The sequence below is a fragment of the Aphis gossypii genome, chromosome 3 (genome assembly GCF_020184175.1).
Source record: "Aphis gossypii isolate Hap1 chromosome 3, ASM2018417v2, whole genome shotgun sequence".
Taxonomy (NCBI): Eukaryota; Metazoa; Arthropoda; class Insecta; order Hemiptera; family Aphididae; genus Aphis; species Aphis gossypii.
The window spans coordinates 19639998-19665025 of record NC_065532.1 but is presented as its reverse complement, the minus strand read 5'-3'; the positions used below and the strand labels follow the sequence as shown (position 1 = coordinate 19665025).

The following is a 25028-nucleotide window of genomic DNA, read 5'->3' as shown; positions in this document are numbered from 1 at the left end:
TTACTCTTTTATAATGTAATTAAAGAAAAATATTTATAAGATGTTATGGATATTATTTATGGAACAATAAGTAATAGTGTAAATATATTAAGTTGCATAAAAACTTCAATGCTTGATTCAAACATTTGAAGAAAAAATGTATTAGGATTTAAATATTTAATAGATACCGTATTTTTATAATTTATAATTTATTTTATTTTAGATTTCAACCTAATTTGATTGTTTTTCTATAGAAGCAGCATTGAGTATATGTACTAATAGAGATGAAAAAGATTAGAAAATGTTGTATTTTTTTTTTTTTTATGAATAGTTGGATCACTAGCTAACGTTACAACGCATTAGTTGTTAATTTGTCAATAGAACGGATTAGGAACTGTGAAAACCACTGAACTGATAATTAAATACTTATATTTTATATACAAAATTCAAAATGATACGTTTATTAAAAAAAAATTACAAAATATAAACAAAAAAGTGACTTTGGTAAAATGTACTTAAATCTACGACCACAACGCGTGTGAGAGGTTTATATAGGTAGGTATAATAATAATAATTATTATTATTATTTTTGTTCCTAATATATATAAATCAGTGCGATACTTAATAAAATAAATACGTAGGAACTTTGTACTGCCAAGGCAGAGTTTTTGAATTTGTTCGATAATGGTACGCATGCAACATTTGAGGTCTTTGGTTCAGTGTACGCCGTGAAGTTCGGAAACGAGTATGTATTCATCATCTGAAAATATTAAAATAACAAATTAGTATCAGCATACACTCATTATATCATAATACTATTAATTGTTTTACAACGATGAATTTTTAATAATTTATCCGTGAGTAGTTCTTTCACAAAAATATTCTAGTTTTCGTAATACGTTTTATATAGAAATCTATCCAACCAAGATTCTATAAATAAATATGAAATTGTATCAAAGATGACTATTGATTTACTAGATAAATAAAATAATAGAACAAATCTACTTCGAAGTTAAAAAAGTAAATTTTCCAAATATCTCAGTGGTTCATTCGAGTAAAATATATATTTTGTACTTTCAGATTTAAATGTATTTCATTTCACGAACATGATTGCATGAAAATTAAATAATGATTTTAGTACAACTATTATTAGTAAACAATAAGATATGAAAATATGAAATATTGTAATTCCAATGCCGTTGTGTGTCGTGATCTATTGTAAAATTGTATTATATGGAATAATAATATTTTACTCAGTCCACTCATAACTCGTGTGCCAAAGTTAAGTACTTACATAATATAATGTATGCAATAATATATTATAATATATTTACGATGAACATTGGGTATTTTAGTTGTCAGTGGTCAGAAAGTACTATTGACTGTTGCCTGTTATCACCAACACTTGAAAAAAATATAATTAAAAGGCGTACGCTAAAATACATTTTTTTAAGAAGAGATAATAACTTCCCTCCACATTTCAAACAATAGCTCTCATAATATATACCATGCGGGATACACAACAGGCAACTGCATAAGTTTAGATTTTCTATACCGGCCAAACTCGAAAGAAACGATAATACCTTTATAATAATGTAGGTTCTTATAATCAAGGTTTTTATTTTATTTTTTTTGTGGACAGGCACAAACTAAACATTTAGACAAGACATCACAAAAACAGTCGTCTAAACAAAACTTACCAAGGCCAACGTGTCGTTGTGTAGCCGACAGAATGTCATGTGTTTGCCATTGATCAATCGTCTTTCGATATTTTTGGTTAACAGGCTGTCTTCCCACGGCAAGTTTTCCAAATGCTGTTGAAACGTTTTATTCTGAAATTCAATGGGTTCCATGATTTCTAAATCCCTGAACAGATTTTGTTCTTTGTCGTCGTCGATTGCAAACGATGGTGGTTTCATCAGATATGCAATGTGTACTTGGTTAAGTTCATTTAACGTTTTCGCATTATTTAACTCTGGCATCACCGTTGTCGTAGTTGTAGTAGTCTGAGAAGGCGGATTTTTAGTTCTGTAAAAAAAAAAAATAATAATAAAATAACTTAACATTGTATTATATTGTTGTAGTTAACGGTGAGTGTAGAGTGTGTGTGTGGAGGTCGAAGGAGTTAAATTATGATACAAAATTGGTTCATATAACATTCCAACACTCCTTATAAATGTTCTTAAAAAAAGAGACGTAGAAATTAATAATCTTTCCACCCCTTTTAGTATACTGCCAATGTAGTAGAACGAATACATTTATTTGTAACAATGTTATGATGCAAATGTCCTCAATTGCAACAAAAAACGATGGGAAACATAAAATATTAGACACCATGTATAGTAAATAAATCTCGCTTACGTGCTATCGGCCAGTTTTAAGAAGATTTTCTCCACACCTTCCATGTTGTAGTCCAAGAATTGTTGGATGCCGAACGTTTCGAAAAAGAACGGTACCGGTGTCATACTGAAACAGCTTGCCAATGGTGTACGTGGGTAGTAAGTGACAAAGGCCAAGCACATTTCTTGTTTGGTCGAATAACCACCCTGTAAAACCATCAACGTGTAAATTAAAATTATGTTCCTTCCATATTATTTAAAAATAACTGCGTAGTATATGTGATAATATGTTGTTAAAAATCGAGTAACCATTTAGCCATAAATAGATATTGAACACCTTATAAATAGCATTTAATAATACTATACTTACATGAGTTAATTGCAGTCGATCGACCGTATTATAGACGCACTCTGTGATTAGTTCATCACCGGGATACACAGTCACTTCATTAGACAGTTCTCTTGCTTGTTGATAATCGTAGTCGTAACGATCGTCCTTTATACAAAATAATGTAAAATTATTAATTTAGTTATAATATATAGGACATAGAGGTTGACGTATTATTATGGACAAACATGTACGAAAATTAACGAAAACTATACGACAATTTTGGCATTTACAAAATCTACATAATGTTATTTAGAAAATTATTTTTTGTAATCACTTACAAAAAAAAAACGTTATAATAAATTTTGTAGTAAAACGAATAATTATTAAATTAATGTATTTAACGATAATTAATATACCTAGCTTAATAGATCAAAAATTTAAGACTATTATTTATTTTTATGAGTGATTGTAAGTACTATAAACTATATAATATAGGTACTGTCCTACTGTCTGGTTAAGATCCTGATTTAAATACCCGGATATCTAGACAACGAATATATTTGTTATATCTATTTTCAATACAGTATAATTCACTTATAAACTAATAATATTAATACAATTCATAATTATATGCGTAAGATACCTGTGCGATGGTAGCCATTTCCTGGTCGTGCCGGACGTGCCGGAGTTTGAGTTGCCTGGACGCCATGTGGGCGTGTAATAGAACGGACGTGATTTTTATGCCTCTTTCCGGAAATATGACGTTCGTACAGTCCTTGTCACATAGACTGGCAGTCTTGTAGGCTAATTGCTTCGGCGGCACGATGTGCATCGGCGACACGGCCATACCTACGGCCATGATACCCGCGTCATTGGGGCGCAAAACGTCCGTGTAGTACACCCTAACGCCCGAGTTGTCCATTACTAAAACAGTAGATATATTATATTATAATAACTTCGATAATAGTTATTATTGTGTAAATACATGGAAACTATCATGGTTCATGAATATGCAAAATAGAGTTTTATTAAGCGCGATGATGATTATTTTAATATATTATTTTAGCAATAATAGCAATAATGCAAAATTTTGTGTTTCTTTATTATAAATCCTAGTTATAATTATAACTCATCAACACCTACCTGACTACTATATTATTATATTTCATTATCTATGTTTAGCTTTTCATAGTTTTCCAAAAAAATTATTTTCGAGAATAATTTCTACTTTTAATATATATATTTTTTTGTGTTTGGTTACAAGTTGACGAACAATTTTACTGAAAAAGTTCTATGTGTTTAATAGTTATACCCTTATTCAATAATTGACGATTATATTATAAAAGACAATTTGTACACGTGTGTGTAAGTCATCCAAGTCTATAACACTTACGGTTCTGAAATTTAATGATATACAAGTAATGCTGTATGAATGTTCACTACTCTGAAGCCAATTTTTAAATTTTGCATTTTAAAAAATAACTCACAAAAAATGATATTTTTGTTTTTATAGGGTTGTCATTAGTTACAAAAAAAAAAAAAAATAGTTATTATAATTTATAATTGAATATAATAATTATTTTAGCCCTATTTTTTATTGTTGGTCAAAGCCTACTTTTCAACACTTACGTAAATATTAATTTAGTTGACTCAAGAAAAACTATCATCATGATTGGATAGAGTTATTTGTAGACCTGTATTTTATATTTGATCAAAACAGCCAAAATAACTGCATGTGTAAAAAATCTTTGAGTTTACATTTAAAGTTCAAAGCTCTTTAAGTTTAAAGAGTAAATCAACGAAGTTTCATTTATCAAACGACGTGCAGGTTCAGCTAGTATAATATTATAGTATCAATGTTATTATATTATTATTGTTACAATACCTTTTTTTAGCGTGGGATTATCGTAGTGCACTTCCAACATGTAGTACAAATCACGACCGCCAATCGGCACTCCAATGTGATCCGGAAAAAACTGCCCGTCCGAGCCCATCGCCCACGTGACCACTGGTGATACGCATTTGTTCCAGTCTTCCGGCATGCTCTGGCCATAACACTGGGCGCCTTTTAACGTCACGTACTTTTCCATTATGTTAGAACCACCGTAGCACTCGTAGACGATCATATGGTGGACAAGACGCCGCGTGTCGTCGTTTAGCAAAGGCACAAACTGCAGAAGTGATCAAAAGTCATATCTCAGAATATTTTTAGGTATATAATTACTAATAATTAAAAAGTATAAGTAACGGCGTTATGTGATTTTTTAAGGATTTATTCCAAGTATAGATAACGAAAATGTAAATCCGGCTTTGGCTCAAAGTCGATAAAAAATTAGAGAACTATCGTTTAGGTATAATCTTTTTCTTTTTTTTTTTTTTTTGTCACGTTTAAGTTATAATAAATACCTAGAAAAATTTTGTTGAAAGTAAAGTAATACGAAAATTGCATTTTTATTTGAGTAACAATTCAAAGTAAAAGTAAATGAAAAAGTAATGAAGTTACTTGTATTTCTAAATAACTTTAATTATATTTTAAAATATATAGAAGCACCTTAGTTGCGTCTCTTAAAAATGGTATTAGTTACACGAATTGCTTCCCACTATATTGTTCAAGTAATTTTTTTCCGTTTTTAGGGGTTTTCTATAGTCCATGGTATATTTATAAAAAGACCTTAGGCTTCGATACTATGTTGTGTAATACGTTATATAACAAATTATGATAAGTATAGATCGATTTTGTTTTGAAGCGAAATACTATAAAAATGTCCAATAAAATCAGATTCAAAACTAAATGATAAAATAATAAGATAAGAATTTGTAAAAAGTTTAAGTATAAAAAAAAGGATAAACCTAATTTTTGACTATACCTACCTAATGTTTAATTGATTTTATTATATACCTTATATTAATATTATTTATTTACTACTTCATTTACATAGGTTAATTAAAGGTGGGTAAGATGCATTAATGTAGTACTGAATTATTTTCCTATTTATTTAGGTGTTATATAGTGGAGTGATAGATAGTTGTTTTGTTAGGGGACGAACCTGGTTTAACTCAATAATTGCGTATAAAAGCTACACTAAGTAAAAATATAAATAGTTTCAAATCTTCTTATACGTGTTACTTTTTATAAATTTGTAGGGAAATGTTACATTAAATCAAATAACATAAAGTAAAACTGTAATTATTATTTTTTTAATGTAAAAAAAAAGGTATTCATGGTAACGTATTTGGTTTAGTATATATTTCATTAATTTTCTATCATAAAGCATTAACATTATAAATATAATATAATCAAAATGAAATGTAGTATAAACTTACCCCAACAATATGATTTTTTTTAAAGATCGGAGCTTTGAAAATTTTGCACCAGTATAAAGTGTCAACGTCGTCTTTAATGCGTAACTAAAATGTTAAGTAATTAAAAATAAAAATACATACAACTCACACAATTACAATATTTAATTATATTATATTATGTTAATTTAATTACGTTATCCATGGTGACGTCCCATTTCTTGTAGTTATCCGTATTCGGTTTGAATTTTGGGCCTTTCGGATGGAAACTTTGAGTACCTTTCCATGAGCTGCCCAATTTCAATGCATCAGTATATTGTCTATCGATCGGATCTCGATCGCTCATTGTCCATAACATACGCATCGTGTCGTTCTACAAACATACACACATTTTTTATCAATATTTTTTCCCACTAAATTTGCACTTAAATAATTATAATAATTTATTATAATTCAGAACTTTTTATGCCTATTAGAAATAAGTCAGATTTCAATAAATAATTAAGTCCTTTAACTGATAATTATGTAAATAATTAATAAGTAGCTTGATAATTGGTCAACATAACTAAATATACATATTTACATTTTACATGTTATAATTTATAAAAAACATGTTAATTTGTATCAATTATACTTGCATTATAATTTATATTATTAAAGCTGATAGATTTATATCTACTAGGTGCAGTTGTTAATTATTGTTTATTTCGTGGAAAATGTTCTTAAAAATTAATTTAACTTGTTGGAGAGTGGAAACTGAATTAAAGCAGTAAGTGTCAAAAAAAAAAAATTGTATAGTTTTTTTTTAGACACTTTATTTAATGCATTTATACAAATCGTTTACAAAGTTTACATTTAAGAAACACAACATTAATGTAAAATAAAACAGATAAAACATAAAGAATTTGGAAAATACAAATATATTAGCTAGTATACAATTACCTGCTATACATTTGTTTAGATATTTGCATTTCGATAAGTACCTATACGTGAACAAAATTACAGGGCATCCCTGATTGTTATCTTGGTGAAATTATTTTTTCCGTATAGCTTACATAGATTTGTCTTAGATAGACGTTAGTGATTTAAACATTTAAAACTTAAATATAAAAATTCCCACGATTCTTTGGAATTCATCAGACGAAAAAAATAATATATATGTTCTTTTGTGCATATTAATGTAGGTATAGACTATACAGAATGGTGGTACCATTATTATTATTATTATAAACAAAGTTTTTATTTATTTGAACAATTATACATTTTATATAACAAGTATAATTTTAGTTTAAAAATGTATCAAAACACGATTTATGTAGGTGTAATAAATAATGATTATAGGTATACGAGCTATTAGCTAATAGCTTAGTAAACTACATGGGTATAACTACGCGTGTAACATATAGTTAATTACCTATTATTTAATGAAATTAACTTTAACAAAAAAAAAAAAAATGTTTCAGAATTTAATGAGTATTGAGTTTATTATGGAAAACTAAAATATATGCAATGATATAATAACTATTTGAAATATTATTTCTCAGGACGAAAATTCGCGTTTTACTGTTTGTCGTCGACACTCCGGTCCACAGGCATTGTGAGAATAAACCATATTATTTCTCTGTCCATAATCGGCATGTATAGTATAAAATATGTTGTGAGTAGGTATACTTATTTTCATAGGATGGTATAGTGATAAATTCATATCATAAACAATTGTGATTACTGATTAGTACATCTAAACGTAGGTATGTAGGTACTTAATTTTAATATCTCTGTTGTACAGAAATTATTGTTACATTTATTTTTAGAAAAATTATACATTTAATTTCAGTGACAAGCGTTAATAAAAGTCAAATTTAATGTTAAAAATGTATAGGTATGTACTTTTGTTAATAGTTGGTTATAGCTCATGTTATTTTGTATATCTAATAACTGTACCTGAAATACGAGTACATAATATTAAATATTACGTTTACTTATGCATGTAACGTAGGTATAACGTGATATTTCTTAAAAAAAACTGATTTAGGAATAATTTACAATGTGAACGGTTGAAAAATACATTTTTATAATATACCTATTAATATGTGCGGACAAAATGTGTTTTGAAATGTATGTTCGAAGAATATTATAATCTTTATCAATATAGTTTTATAAAGTAACTAAACGTGTATAATATAATATTATATAATATACCTACTAATTTTATTCGCAATGATATCAACCACCATAGTCACACCATTTCGTACCTATATGTTTATCTAGTTCTTATATTATAACAATATCATAATGATTGTGAAGTTACACGTACACTTTGACCAAACTCTTTTTATGTTGATCGAAGGCCGTCGACCGCATCAATTGTTTTGTAAAGACGACCGGTCCGAAACAAATAATAATATTATTATTATAAATATTAATATTTACTGACTAGGTATATTATATTATATCATATGATGACACTCCTCGTGGTGAATTCATATCACGTTAGCGCGACGACCGTTGCCAAGAAAACGTACCCATCACGTCGTCATAATGTCCACGTTTGCATATAATACGGTTTGTGCGTTATATACTTATAGTTTTATGTTTTAGTGAAGGGAACAAAATATAATTTATTTTCATTCTTTGGCGCCTCTACTGCTACGCCGTTGACATGTTCGAAGAAACGTTACTCTTCCTCTCCGCTATCGTCACCATCTTCGTCGGGTTCGTTCGGGCGGACTGCAGTTTTGGTGATTGTCATCGACGAGAAACGTGCGCAGACAGGCCTTGGACTGAGTCGAGGGAAGGACGCAACGACGACCGAGTGAGAATCGTAGACGCGCCCCTGGGCTCGGACATAGAATTCTTGTGTAACTATTGCGGCGAAAAGGATAAAGGCCAAGCCCGGTTTTGGTATACTTCGCACAGGTATAATATAGGAAAATATTTGTTTAAGAACAATCAAAAATGGCACATTTATCAAATATAGAATTCGGCCATAGACATTATATTTGTGTGTAGGCTATATATATTTTGAAACATAATCGATATCCGTAAATAAATTTATAACAGAAATGTATTTTGAGTAAGAATTACTTTACTAATAACTTTTGAGCGCCTCTATTACGTACTATAAATCTAAAAGAAACCATAGATTTTAATGGTTTCTGTATTGTAAGTGATAATATATTTACATTTTCTACCAAATTACTTCCTGGGCTATTATTATAATATAATCCCTAGAAAAGATCCATTCATCTCATATTATTGTAACCTATATAAATTATATAATAGTTGTATAATAATTGTCTTGATGGTGGTTGTTTATGTCCACGTCCACTATAACTGTGGTAACAGAATGTTGTACTCGAACGGCACCTTGGCGGGTCGGAAGGAAGTGGTGCTGGGTATGTCAGACCCGATGGAGTCAAACCGAGTGTACATGACGCTAGATCATCGTCTGGTAATCCGGAACTTGACCTCATCCGACACCGGTCGGTACTCGTGTTCCGGTCTTGAGACTGATGAACGCCTTGAGTATGCGCTCGATCTACTGCCGGCGAATTCAGGCGGGCGGCCCGGTGCCGACGTCGTGGCGGTGACTGCCGATTCGATGGCAGGATGGACGCAGTACGAATCTCGGTATTTAGCGCCTGTCACGAAGGCTTTTCCGATAGTTTGGAAAATGGATGTGGACTGGGATCCATGGGGCCCGTGCGACGGATGTGCGGGCAAGCGGTACCGAAGAGCTGCCTGTCGGGTCTGTTTTGACGTTGGTATTCGCATGGCTTGTAGGTAATATTACACAAAATACGAGTTTAAATCCATACAAAATAAAATTTAAAAATCAGTCTATTTAAAAAATATGTTGTCATAATTATAATGATGTGTCTCTATCAAAAAAAAAAAAATAATATAATTATTATATTTGAAAAAAAAAAGATTTTACAAAAACAAAATGTTTTGAAAGACCCTGTAAATCATACACATTCAGCGAAGAGTTCGTATATTATAGGTTATTGACGCAATCATTAAATTAAAATAATTACATAATATAATATTATTATTGACTTTTTGTTTCCATCAAAAGCGTTCAAAGCGAATGCAAATCAAACAATGATATAGACTGTACAAAGTTTCTGTTTACTGTAGTTATTATATCGAATCTGTTTGGAGTTTTCAGATCGATCGCGCTACCCGCTACTGTGATGACAGTTTCGCCCGGTCTAGCAGCCAAATTATCTACGTTGCCAGACTTTTTGCTAGCCGAAACATGTTACGCCTACTGTCAGGTTTCGAACAAGCGCAGACTTCCTAAGTACAGGAACACGTTTGTGTTGGAGGAAGGGTCTAGTTTGACATTAGTATGTGCCGAAGCAACCGCTGATAAAAAGGTAAGTATATTCTTTCGATTTGGAATGTATTTTACAAACCATAAATATTGTAGTAGATTTGATATACAGATGTGATATGGCGTGATATAAGGTGGTGTTTTGTAGAAATAAGACTGGCGTCGTTTTCAGCAAATTATTATCGTGCAGAGCGATCGTACATGGTTCTGTAGATTTTATAATTTAATTCGCTAAATTATGCGATCAGCGCGACCATAAAGCTTACCTAATTATTTTTATCCTACACAATAATAAAATATTATTTTAATCAGTATATGATGTCAGTATTGCATTTACATATTATATACTCGTATATACTAAACACTAAGTATTTTATTTAAGAACAAAAAAAAATTACTTGTGGTTAGTCAAACGGCAGATGTGCTGTAAATTCAGTTAAACTGTACTCGTATATTAAACAATAACCGTCGCACGTTGAGCATATTATAGTGGTAATCAAAATTCGTTTAGCCACATTCTGGTATAACGAATACCACGGAAAACCGCTCAAAGAGCACGTGCATTCTTCGCATTATTATTATTATTATTTTTTTATATATAGATCTTTGTCGAAGTCATTATTGTACACATTTTGTATGTCATTAAACCGCAAAAATTTAACGATTCGAAATAAAACATTTAATCATAATAATTATATTAGGATAACGATTTTCCTTAATTATCTATTCATTTGATGCATAAATATTGTTTTGTTTGGTACTGATAAATGATATCCATATAATATTTCGAACTAAGAATGAATAAGACATAAAATTGTTGAAATATATTATATTTTATGACAATGTAAGCAAAACTATGTATATATTATTTTAACAGGTCATCTCGTATACGAGGATCACACAATCATTATGAGTAATGTGCAAACGTGGCGTTGTAAATCGTTGATACTTAATAGTTTATGTATAATTTTGTAATTAATTAGTACCACAATTATGTCAAAATCACAATCTTCAATATTTATTTTAATTAGTTTAATAATTGTTCCTTCTTTTGTTTATGTGACAGTCATTGAAATATTTTATTCACATTACACGTGAAATGGCTTCTAAAAAGTATTTTATTTAATTAAAAAAATAGTATTAATTGTTTTGTTCAATACGTATATGCTTTATATGTCATCCTCTTCTTCAATTATTACATTGTAACGTTAAACATGAGTTATAGCATTTACAAAGTCATATTTTATAATTGTTGGTTATCGCAATAATTTAAAAGGCATTTATTGTTAATAAGAAGTTTATACAAAATACAACTTTCAAAGCGTTTATGAAAAAAATTGATATACGTATTTAATAACACTACTCTTCAATCATAATTATTTTTTATATGTCAGACATGATGATATGATTGTATTATAGTGTCGACTGCCGATATAGCATATAAATTGTAAAATACCTGATTTAAAATCGTCAAAAATAACACAATTTTGTGTACCTTAGGAAAAATTCGATAGAACTTGGTTTGTGACCTCAACGTGTTATGTAATTTAAAATAAAACCTTAAAATTTTGGCTTGTTCTAAATTTTAAATTTTTTACAGAATAAATTCTAGAATAGATATAGGTGGGTAAGATCACAAATAAATACGAGCATTATTATATAAGTATAATAAATCGTAGCATCGGTCGTTTGTATAGTATATTGAAATCATTGTAATGTAGGTATCATTCTTCACTAATTCTATACCATTGTTTCCTTAACGTATTAGTTATTTTAATTCACATCTATATTTTATGGGTTAGGTGACGTGGAGAAAAGATGGACTTTTATTGACCGAAACCGAGTCCACTGCCGATGACACGTCTGGGGCGTTGCTGGACACGTTTGGGACGTTGTACTTGGTCAGACTCACAGACAATGACTCCGGTAATTACACGTGTTTTGTAGACGGTAACCGAACCCAAGAAGTGCTGTTGGTCGTCCGAAAGTCATCGTTGCTCTCGTCAAAAGCTTACGCCAGACACTTATACTATTTGTACTACATATTTGCTATGTATTTTGTCGTTTTTGGTGCTCGGATCTACTACGCTTTTCTTAACCGTCGATATTTTTTGAAGATCACCGACAGCGATGTACTGAAACCCGAAATTCCTATCGTTTATCTGGGAAGAAAAATTCGAATCCGTTGATGCCTAATTCATAACTAAAAAACTTAAGAAATATTATATGGTTTAATTGAATGTCTTATAAGCCTATTGTTGTGTTGTGGTGACACATAACTATTACAGTTCTACGTTTTGTTCATGGCACACATTTTTGTTATCTTTTCCGAGTATAGTTAATAAACTATTATAAACTATCAACCATCAAGCTTTGTTATCGAATATTGCTGCTCAAGTCTTTAATAATAGGTATATTGTGATATTGTGAATATTCTATACCTAATTATTATAATATTCTATAACTTAAACCGATATTAATTGTTAAAAACCAATGAATATGTTTATAAATATGATATATTTATATACATATTATATTGATATGTTTCATATATTATTATAGGATTATAATAATATATATATATATATATATATATATTATTTAATAATAGGTACATATTTAATATTATATAGGTTCATTGGAACATTACTTCCAAAACAAAAATAAATTCATGTATTTCTTTCTAAAATCCAGGTTCTTGCAAAATAAACATCTATATATATATTTACATAGAATTACACTACTAACAGAATGACCATGAATAAATCTAAAGTCTTTGTTAATTATCTAAATAAAAAAAAATTTAGTCATCTTGCTATAATAGAAGACAAACTAGACTTTAGAAGCATTACATTTTTTTCTTTTATTATTCTCTTTATAATAATATAATGTATAAATTATAACCATATAATGATCAAGAGGTTTATAAATATATAATAATGTTGTAATATAATTGTAACACAGTTAAACCATTAAGTACATTGATACAATTAATCAAAAAAAAAAAAAAAATTGTATAAGTAATGTAATAATGAACCCAGTGTAAATATACATATTATTATAGTAAGTTATAATCTGTGTTCCAAGGGAAATATACGCTTTACAGATAACTTACTTTACGTTAGTTTTTAGGTATACAATTCTTTTAAATGCATTTTTATTAAAAAATATATTACCTATGGGAAATCGTTGGTTTTATTCAATAAAACTATTAAACAAGCTACAAGAATATCTCGACAAATTCCCATTATTAGTCTTCATTAAGTAATTTACCGTTTTATTACTATTATTCAAAACTATTTTTACATAATACAACCGGTTTTTATGGTCCTATACACCCTCGACGGACATAAATTATTATTTGATTCGAACGATATCTTAGATAATACAGGTTTAGTGTTTACGAATACATACCCCAAATACCACGTCGTTGTGTGCGTCACAGGTGTCCCAAGCCCTTCGAAAGACGATGGATGTATGAGAGCCATTTTGGAAGGAAGCCAGTAGTTCGTAGTCCTGGCTCACATCCTTTTCCGGTGTTAGACCTGTTTCAGTTTTGCCATGCATATCCTGTGTAACAAAAAAAAAATAATAATAACACATGGCTTCATTCATATTGCGTGACGCATTTAAAAAGAGTTAAATGTATTAAATATTTAATTTGACTGTTATATTAGAATATTATAATTATGATGAAATGAATATTTTTATTTTTAAACAATCTATTATAGCAAAACAAAGTGATAATGCATTCACAACAATTTTCTTTAGCTTAAAATAATAATACCAATTTTTTATAACAATTACTTGTCTATGAATTATGTGTAAGAGTCCAACTAAAGCATATAAGTGGATACTGGATAGTCATAGTTTTAAAATGCATTAAAACAAAAAGTTACCTAAAAAATTAAACACATATACTCTCTTTTATCGATAGTATGAAATATACCTTATATAGTTGTATACTCCGAAATATTTATAATATACTTTTTTAATAAATGATTCTACATTATTGTAACGCATGCTTTAACTTGAAAGTCTTGAAAACATAAAATTTAAGAATCTTATATCCCACGCAAGCTACTGAACGGTACGGTATTATTATACATTTGTTGCTAAATTAAATATATATTATTATGTAATTTATAATAATACCTTAGTGTAAAGTTAATTCCAAGATAGTAACAACTAACAAGTGTTTATAATTTATATATGGCAAACATATGTTACTTAATGTTCATTATTATACTTAATGATATAGGGTGATACATCTGACATCACAAGACAAGAAATATAATTAGAACAAAACCGGAATTTAAATATTTTGCCATTGCTATAGTTTACATCCAAAAAACCATATGGGTAACAATAAATATAGGTGTAGGTACGTCGTACATGTACTTATCTACAACCTAATTGTTGTTTGACTGTTAATATTGTTTAAAAATGAAAACTATTCTTTTTGATTGGTTAGCGTCAATACTATATTTTTATTTATTCGCGTTGTACGCATTAATGTGAATATTTTTTTATCTAGTAATCTGGTAACATATATACATATAATATATACATTATATAATTAACTATGTTAATCGTATATAAATTATAATTAACAAACACAGGTTTAGAAATTTAATTTGTTTTTTTTATATATAACTGATATTTTATTAGTAGTTCTTATTCAATCTTTACTTTTAGCAAAAATTCCCATGTATTTAATTGATTGTTGGATTTTTTCTTTGAATATTATTTTTATATATTATATTCATAGATTATGCAATTAGTCATGTTGCATATTTCAATATTTTAATTTACGGTAAAAGTGACATTTATTTTGTCGTATAAGTAATAAAGATACTTGTCGATTTTTTTCAACAATATATTTAGGTATATATGATACATAGTACTTTCATTTAAATAAATTTAATAATTAGTATCTACTAATAAATTAAGATACAATTTACATGTATAATTGATTGTGCCAATTTATAAATACAGATACAAATATACAATTATACATTTTACTTATTTAATACGATTTAAATCGATAACTACATACTAGAATATATTTATTACAGTTTTTTTTTTTTTGTTAAACATTTATGTAGTAATTTATTATTATCAAAAATAATTAACAAAGCTAAATAGCAAAATTTGGTCAACCGTTACTGTAAACACTATAATAAGTACCCAATGTAAAATAATAGTAATAACAATAATAAAAAAAGACCACCGAATTCATTCAAAACAATAAAAAAATTATAAAATTTTTCTCACGAGAAAAAGACCCAAGGTATTGTAATGCGATCAACAAATCTCGTGGGAACTGTTGGGTTTGGGATTTACGAAAACCAGTTACATTGAAAGGGATCAATGAATGTTTAGGTACATTGTCATGCGTTGCCACGACGGTACTGAGAGAATTCACGTATATTTACCTATATATAATATTTAATCAGATAAAGTTCAAGTTAACGTTATCATAAAAACGACAAGATTAACGAAATATGTATTTTAACTCAATGAAAATATTATTATTTTTTTTAAGTTCCAACAGTTCAAAAGATTTTAAATTAGTATTTTATGTACCTATTACAAAATATTTTGTTATAATCCACATTTATATTATATTAACATTTAGAAATAGGAAATAGATTTGGTATAGCATATTGAACAAATTTAGTTGAACATATTTTTATAATATATTATTGTCTTGTCGTAAATTCTTTGATTGAATTTGACATGCTTAAGTACAGTTATATTAAAAATGCATTCAAAAATTAACGAAGTCTATAACACGTTACAAGCAAATGGGTTTTGACAGAAAAAAATATACTCGAAAAATTACCGGACGTGATTACATCCAGCACCTGCATTGGTGGTGTGATGTTCCACGAGACTGGCGCGTGCCCTTTTTAAAACCACCATTAATACACCATGACGGAAGAACAAGTGATTATTTTTTTTCTCACTAATAACAATCAGAATAATAATAACAATAAAATCTAGTATCCTCCTAACCAATGGAAACTTTAAACGACGGACAGTGTTTATAATATAGTCGTATTCACCCTATACTCATATAGATATGTAGGTACTTATACGGTGTAAGGTAGGTTGGGCTGCAGATATCACGTTCATTTCCGGACGCACAACAATTGTATAGGTACCTACAACTAAAATAGTATTATTTATTAACAATAGCTATGGAGAGACTGATGTCGACTAACACACGTGATTACGCTTAAATCAAAATATTTTCGTTTTGTCCGTAAAAAAAATAGTAACATATTCATATCTTATTAAGATATACTCGTAATATAACATATAATATAAAGTAACTGTGCATGGGTTATCGAAATGCTGCGTACTCAAATAATTTTAATACGGCACTAATTGTACTAAATTATTTTGAAAACAACAATAAAACACACATTCATCACTCTATAGTGATTTAGAGTTCAAAAATATCTTAATATCTTAATAATTTAAAATCCCAGAATTGTTTTAATTACACTAGGGTGACCAGACGTCCCGTTTAAAACGGGATTGTCCCGTTTTTGGTCATCATGTCCCGTTGTCCCGACAAACTTCGAACGGGACGCTTTTTATCCCGTTTTTAGAAGATTGTCCCGTTTTAATCCCGTTTTTTCCATATTATAAATTATAATACTATGTTTGTGAAAAAAATATCGATATATGAAACAAATATTAAACAGTTTTACTAGTATTTGTATTTAAAATTTGAAACCAATTTATAAATAACAGATAACACTATAACAATTACGCTTACGATACACAATTATTATCTTTTATTATTATTGCATTATATTATATTATACTATTATACATGCATGACGTGAATACGGAACGACCCATCGACGGTCGTCCGCTATTTTTGTTTGTCAATTTTTACGAATATCTAGTATTGTCGATGCCTACAGCCAGCAGTCGAAATGGAGTTGTTATTTTGAACCGTTCAAAATTTTTCGATGGACTCAATTATTAGATATTCCGGTTTGAATAGACGTTAAAGAAAGTATTCAATATTTATTTTAAAATAAAAAATTCAACCTGGATGAGGATAAGTTATTTGATGAATCTAATTATGTAATTCATGTGATACAAGTTTAAAAATCTTAGAATGGAAAAATTTTCAAAAAAAGTGACAGAAAAATGGCGTGGTGTATTTTAAATTCTATAAAAAAATCAATTTTTTTTTAACACCTTTTTAACAATTATTTGGTTATTCTTGGAACAAATGCATTTGTAGAAAGAATATTTTCAATAACAAATGTATTGTGGACAATTGAAAAAACTGTTTTAATGTAGAAACCATTATATCAATAATTATTAAAAAACAGCACTTTAACTTGTTCACAATTTCATAAATTCCTTTTGAACTACCCAAAATTGTTAAATTCGATAAGTTCTTCAGAAAATATGAAAACATAGTAGAAAATGTGGAAGAAGGATTATCAAAATCACGAATAATGAAGAAAGCTGATGTTTTAAATTTCCTAATTTTTGTTAAGAAAAAAATGTATCAGTATTGGTAACAACGTATAATTGTTTAATTGTTTAAAAAATTATAACATTTTAACACTTTTATTATTATGCTATTTACTCAAAAAATGGTAAATTAATAAGAAAATAATTGTTTATGATACGACTTAAATTTGTATTTTTACTATATACAGCTTATTATGTATGAATTTATATAGAACAGTTTTTTTTTTGGAGGAGGGAGGGGTGCTGGGGAGGAAGAAACAAATGTCCCGTTTTTTTATTTTCTTAATATGGTCACCCTAAATTACACGCCTAGTAGTGTAGGTATTTTGAAATTTCAAACCCAAATTATTTTTTTTTCTATAATATTATGATAATATTATCTCGTTTTCTTACGGCATATATTATTATATCGTGCGAACTGCGCGTTGTTGTCTGAAGGTGAGTCGGTGACGCTAGGACAATTAAATGAGTCTCACGATGAAAACGTTTTACGATCAAGCAGGTGCTGAACAGTGTTGGGCGGGGGCTGTTTGGATCAAAAGAATGTATCGTGGTATGCGGGAAAGCCATGATATCGCATGAAACTGCTGGAAGATTGTGTTGTGCTGTATACATTTTTTATTCTATATACTTAATGTGTTCCAAAAATAAAACCGACGTGCGTGATGGGAAACTAGACAAGAGATATAACTACCTAATATAATTAATAAAATAATATAATTCACAAAGTCAATAATTTATAGGTACCATAGTATTGTTATAATTGATTCAAGTCTATATTGTATTTTATACAAACAATAAAATATTTAATTCTTTGACGGAATAATAATATAGCATATTAATTATTAAAATTAAAATTTCATATACTAAGTACTTATGGTTTAGAAATTTTAGATTGTTTAACTCAAAAATCAATGAAGCATATTTTTGTAATTTGTATATTTTATAGGTTACCTACCTTTATACAAATTAGTATTTAGATGGTATATACATAAAGTTTTTATGATAATGCTCTTAAAATGAAAAAAAAATTCGAATTTTGTTTAATAAGAAATCGATCAACTTTAATGAATACAGTTGCTTGTATAACCACAAAATATCCATAATATTTCATAAAAAATTAAACCATCTATCTAAATACAGTTTTATGTGGTGATATTTTAACTTAAAATCATTAGCTGCAACTAATATTGTGCGTCTTTCGTCAAGCACAATTAGAACTCGTGATGTTTGTATACAGTTAATATATGTGTGGATAGGTCGAGTATTAGTGTAATCATCTAAACGTAAAACACTATTTTAAAAGTTTGAATATCCTATCAGAAAAAAAATATTAAAGTCTAAAACGTCCATATTGTCTGCACGTCCCAAAATCCGTTGTAGCATGTGTTTATCTTTATTAAACAGCGCACGTTCGTGGGAGTGGCATAATATTATTTTAATATATTGGCAAACTAAGTTCAATTCCCCCATAATAACACCCACATAAGATACATAAAAAATATGTATTATAATGATTATAATATATATTTTATATTATAATCTAACATTAAAAACGATTTCATACATTTATATCCCAATGGGCAATGACCCAATATACTTACGAGTACAATATATAAACATATACCTACATCGTAAGCTTCTAGTTTTTATTTTACTTAGGTACGTCGTATGAGTAGTAACTGAATTATGTTCATTCTTTTTTCTTTTTTCATAATTCATAGCAAAAGTCAATTAAATAAGAAAACAGGTAGGTAAAAGGGAATTGAAAAAAATTGTTTTTCTCCTAATATTCTAATATTCTGTAGATATAGTAGATACTAACGCACTATACGCATGGAGTATTAGGTTTTTTTCAGCAAGGGGTTTGGTGGTTTGGTTTAATAGTCTCTAATAATAAAAATATAATATAACAATACATATAAATATTTAATGCTACTACAAGCGAGCGGGGTCTTGATGTAAATAATTAACTACCGACCTTTAAAGCAGAGATACCTACTTAATCAAAATGAGTGTCACGCCAATAATAATTGCTTGAAGACGCGTTTAACAAGTTGTCGTATATTTTATGAGTGTAAGACGTGTTCCAATATAAGCGTGTTTTGGACGTGTATAATATATGAAGAACTCCCGTACATTCCATCAGGTCCATAAAGACATATATGTGATACGATTTAAAATTCTACGAGAATACTAAACATCATAACTCATTGTAAATTAACATTTATCTAGAGTAGGTATTTAGTAGTTTTACTTTATCTACTTATGTTTTGTTTATTATTTTACTCTAAAAATAAGCTCTATAAAGGAACTTTGTAATTTGTAGTTCATAATTTCATACTATTCAGTGTTCGCAACTATTGAGATATGTATTACGTTATTTATTTTAACACAAATCAATGATTATATAATTTTTATTCGTATTTATTTAAAAATACTATAAAAAATAAAATTATAATAAAATATAAACTGTAAATATATACCATAAATGTATATATATAATAAATTTTAATTAACTCACTTAATATGTTAAATAATTTAATTTATTTTTTATTATTTTTATTTTTACCAAGTATATATAATTTGTGCTCTAGGGTACAATAAGAACATGTGCTAATAAGTAATACTATATACAATATACATGTACATTTGATGGAAGAAGCCACTCAGTGGTGACACTAATAGAATTTAATTTTTAAAATACTTTTGAATATCATCTATATTATGAAAAAAAAATATTATCATTTTAAATAGGTATTACAGAATTTGTAGCCTATCTACTGTGAGTATAATATAAGTTCAATTACTGAATATGTGAATAATATGGTTATGCATAAAAAATTAAAATGCAGACTAATATACTTATTTTTGTAAAACAAAAAAAATATATAAATATGCAAGACAGGTTTAACTTGTTAAGTTTAAGATACGATGTACTTTTTTCTCACATTATATAATGTTTGAATATGTATATGTATATTGTAATCCTTAGACTGATTTTTTTTTTTATTATTCAAATAATTTGATTTTTTAATAGAATTATAATTATTAAAACCTTTGATAACTGGTAATGTAATTATGTAAACAATAAACTTCACATAGGGATTTTCATAGTTAACTTGATACTTATTAAGGAATAAAAACTTAAAGACCATTATGTAATTTTCGGATTCCTAATAAATAATAATAAAGTATATCTATAAACAGTAAAAAGTATACACTATTATTCAAAATTATAAAAGTATTAGGTGAGTACAATAAAGTATAATAATATGCGGGTGCTCTAAATATCAGATTAACGAAACTAATAAACAAAGGTGTACGTTAACACGATGTGTATGATATCGGTACTTCCGGTAATGGTGCTGTTTTAACGCCAACAGAAGATTAAAATATCACACAACGATCGTCCTAATAAAATTATGCACCATCGGTGCTTGTGGCGGTTGAAAGTATAATAAGTTAAAGAACAATCCTTCCAGAAACTTAGAAGTTGTAATATTATTATACAGTCAAGTCGCAATAACTCGAAATTGAAGGGGGTTAAAAATTCGCATCGAGGTACCTATGTATTATTTGAGATATCTAACTCGAATTTATCATCAAAATTATGTCAAACCTTCGAATTTTGTAATGAAATATAATTTATTAATTTTAAAATGTTACGATAAAAAAAGTTATGATAAATAAATGTTAAAAGAAAAAACTCAAAAAGATACAATTGTATTATAAGTACCATTTACTATATTATAGGTACAGTACAAAAATAATTTGTTATTCACTTTAGTTTTTTGGCTGTTTATTGAAAAATTTTTAATTTTCCTATGACTTATACTATTCTATATCTTATATAGTTATACTTTTAACTGAGTCAATAAATTGCCTAACCGTAGGACTCGATAACATTGCTTAGTTTGTCGTAAATCGTAATCATATTGAAAGTTCTCTGAGGCTCATCAATTTCGGGATCATAATAATCTGTTTCTAATTATCTATCTACTCGTTTATCATCTTTATTATACAGTCGAGTAGATAGAACGTAATATGTTTAGGTACAAAAATAGGTACCCAATTATAACAATTAATATAATATACTTTGTTTAAGCTATTTATCACAATTTTATACTCGAGTTAATAAGACTTATAATACATTGAGTGTTATGACTTATGAGAATTTCTTAGGGAATAAAAAAAATCCGATTTGTCAAGTTTTTCGAGTTATCGCGACTCGACTGTATAATACTATGCATATATTCCTACGTAGCTGTATGAATGTTTATTGATTATTTATAAGATTAAAATATCTAAGTGACAGTTGTACTAGTTGAATATCATCAGTACAAAAATGTTCAAACATCGATAAAAAATTTCTATTTTCATTTATATATATTATAATATAATTCAATAATGTAGCGTTAGGTATTGCAATATATTAGTGACTGTGACGTTTTTACTGGAACAATAATTTTATTCCTACGTTATTGTTAAAATATTTTGACGTGACACCTAACATTCAATATTATTATTGTCTAAGAATTGTTGTAAACATATTTCTCACTAGTGCAGCTGATTAATTACGACTGTTACACATGTTACAACTTACAGGTGAATTGAGAATGTTATGTGTTGCAATCATTTATTCGGCTGACAGCAACTGGGAAATTATAGCAGTAAGCGAAAATATCACATGGTGATGAGAAAATGGTTACGCTGATATTAGTCATTAGGGTAATAATATAATATTTTAATTTCAAGGAGGTAGAAGGAAATTTATTTTAGTTTTGATAATGTAAATTAAATTATTAATCAATAACAATATTTTAATATGTATACCGCATACGATGATTGCGATGTGTACCTATATCACAGACCACAGTGGACCCATTTATAGCTGGATAACTTTTTTTTTTTTTTTAACAGACCACGTTTTCTATATTATAGTATATACATATATATATGGCTCACGTGGTTTTATAACTAATACTTTAATAAAATTTGAAGTAGATTTGTCATTCGAACTTATAATATTATATACTTCTATAAAATATTAAACAATAAATATACTTAACCCATATGCATATTATTTTATACGCGTTATGATTTTTATAATATTATATTTATCTTTTATGCGGAGGTCGTTGGAGCGTTTGTAAATTTTATTGTAAGCCAAAAAGACACAAACAAAAATAGGGGTGCCAAAGTACACTCTGTCAGCCCCCCCCCCAAATTGCACCCTCGCGATATAATTTCATATATTCGTATCTGGTACACTGTTTTACACTGGTATATACTCGATTCAAGAGGGAAACAATTTATTCTATTCTTATGTGCCTTTATTTCGCCATATCTATAAACCAGTGGTGTGCTTAACTTTTTTAAAAAGGGGGATATGTATTTTTCTCTATACTCAGACCACAGTAAAAAAATATTTACTCTTGCAGTTATTCGCCCATGCTACATCATGTTAGTTAATTTTAATAATACATTATTAATCGTGTGGGGTAAGAAGAATTTGTATAGTACTTATCTATATGTTATTACCTAGCTATTGCCATGGTTTTAATTGTTATCAACCGACTCGACTCGTGTGAAAAATTAAAAAGCGTACAGAAAAAAAAAAACTATCGATGAAATATGAATTTTTATTTTGACAATAAATCTCGAAGAATTAATATACGGACAAAAATGAGCAAGCCTAAGGGTGGTGGGCTATGCATGTCTCCAGCTATACTATTCCTCCTCATAAAAACACGTCACTGCCGTAGATCACGGCGAGCGTGAAGAACTCGACTGAATCACGCTGCAGCGGTCTCAGCACGTCTCACACGTAAGTATAGTTATAAATGACTATTTCGCGACCCCCAGCTATCTACCCCCCCACGAACGGGCCAACGAGTCTACGACTTACAATATTCGTCATCACTGCCAGTACAACTTACAGTGTACCTATACTCGTTATTTACAAGACGTATATTATATCGTATTTTTGGACGAAACCCTTACCATCAAGTGTCCCGCTCCGGTGTCGTCGTCCACCCACGCCAGCAGCACGTCCACCGACGAGGCGATCGGATCCACGAATCCCAAAGCTACGTAACCGCGGGTTCGGGCCTGCACGCGGAACACCGCGCAGTCGGCGTACTCTTGGGCGGCCACGGCGATCTCGTCGCCGGCCAACACCGTTTTGCCGTACTTGGTGGCGGCCAGCAGACCGGCGGCCGTCAGGTTGGCCGACCGGAACGACGGCGGCGACACTACGGCGGCCGCCGGGGCCACGGCGGCGCGAGCACCGCGGCCGGCGCACGACCACGACGACAACGACAACAACAACAACAACAACACACACGTCCGGGACATGGCGATCGCGCGTACACACTGACTACGGCGTACCGGTTCGACGGCCAGGCGGTTATAATACGGAACCGAACACCTGGCCCGGTCCGCCGCCGTAACCCCTCGCCGACCGCGCCGGAGCCGCAGCCGCCGCCGTCGTCGTATTTCCCCTCGTGCCACCCGCCGAGCAATCGACACTCTTGTCCCCACCGCGCTCAACCCGCTGCAGACGCGCCGGCAGAAGAGACTCGAGCACATGGTCTCTCTGTATTATTGCTTCCGAACGACGATAACAATATCGCAACGAAACCGGAACACCCTACTACGCTTGTATAATAGCCCCTCGGCCCGGCTACTGCTGCAGCCGTGTTGTGCGCGCATGAGGGCAACGGTTTTCATCCCGGCGTTTACGAGAGGACGATTTTTTTTTCTAATAGAAAAATTGTTCTCCCTACCGGGAACGTTTACCGGCCCACCCCCCCTCAGATGCGGGACCGAGTACGACGAGGGTCATCAAGCGACCGTGACGTTAACTATAGCGCGCGTATTATAATTTTATTTTGCGTACAACGGTCGCTGCACACGACCACTGTAATATAGGTATGATATTAATAGGTATATAATATAATGTAAGCACGACGTGGTGAATCGTGTTTGTAGCTCCATATCACTGATTCTATGATAATATCAAATTTTAGTATAAAATATCATTGTATACATTATCATCGCGAGTCCGTCTGAGAATAACCGGAAGTGATGGCGAGAGACAATATGCAGTCGACGCAGAATTTTCGTTTAACGACCGTTTTATGAATATATGTATATATATATATTAATATAAATCAATAATAAGCGTATTTATCTCATGAAATAATACCCCCGGTTTTAGTCT

General features: G+C 29.8%; 2 protein-coding genes across 2 annotated transcripts; one reads left to right on the top strand and one right to left on the bottom strand.

The window, feature by feature from the left end:
* Positions 1–391: 391 nt before the first annotated feature.
* On the bottom strand, positions 392–24182 carry LOC114126368 (MOXD1 homolog 1). The gene is made up of 10 exons (XM_050203456.1): positions 23807–24182; positions 13703–13858; positions 6146–6322; positions 5974–6057; positions 4535–4820; positions 3293–3573; positions 2689–2814; positions 2341–2525; positions 1680–2007; positions 392–739 (listed from the first exon to the last, which is right to left on the bottom strand). The coding sequence occupies exons 1-10, from the start codon at positions 24158–24160 to the stop codon at positions 575–577; spliced, it is 2142 nt and encodes a 713-aa protein (XP_050059413.1). The 5' UTR covers positions 24161–24182; the 3' UTR covers positions 392–574.
* Positions 4720–12636, top strand: LOC114126370 (uncharacterized). The gene is made up of 5 exons (XM_027990307.2): positions 4720–4861; positions 8548–8865; positions 9295–9732; positions 10121–10331; positions 12091–12636. Exons 2-5 carry the CDS (start codon positions 8609–8611, stop codon positions 12475–12477), a joined length of 1293 nt encoding a protein of 430 aa, XP_027846108.2. The 5' UTR covers positions 4720–4861; positions 8548–8608; the 3' UTR covers positions 12478–12636.
* Positions 24183–25028: the final 846 nt, after the last annotated feature.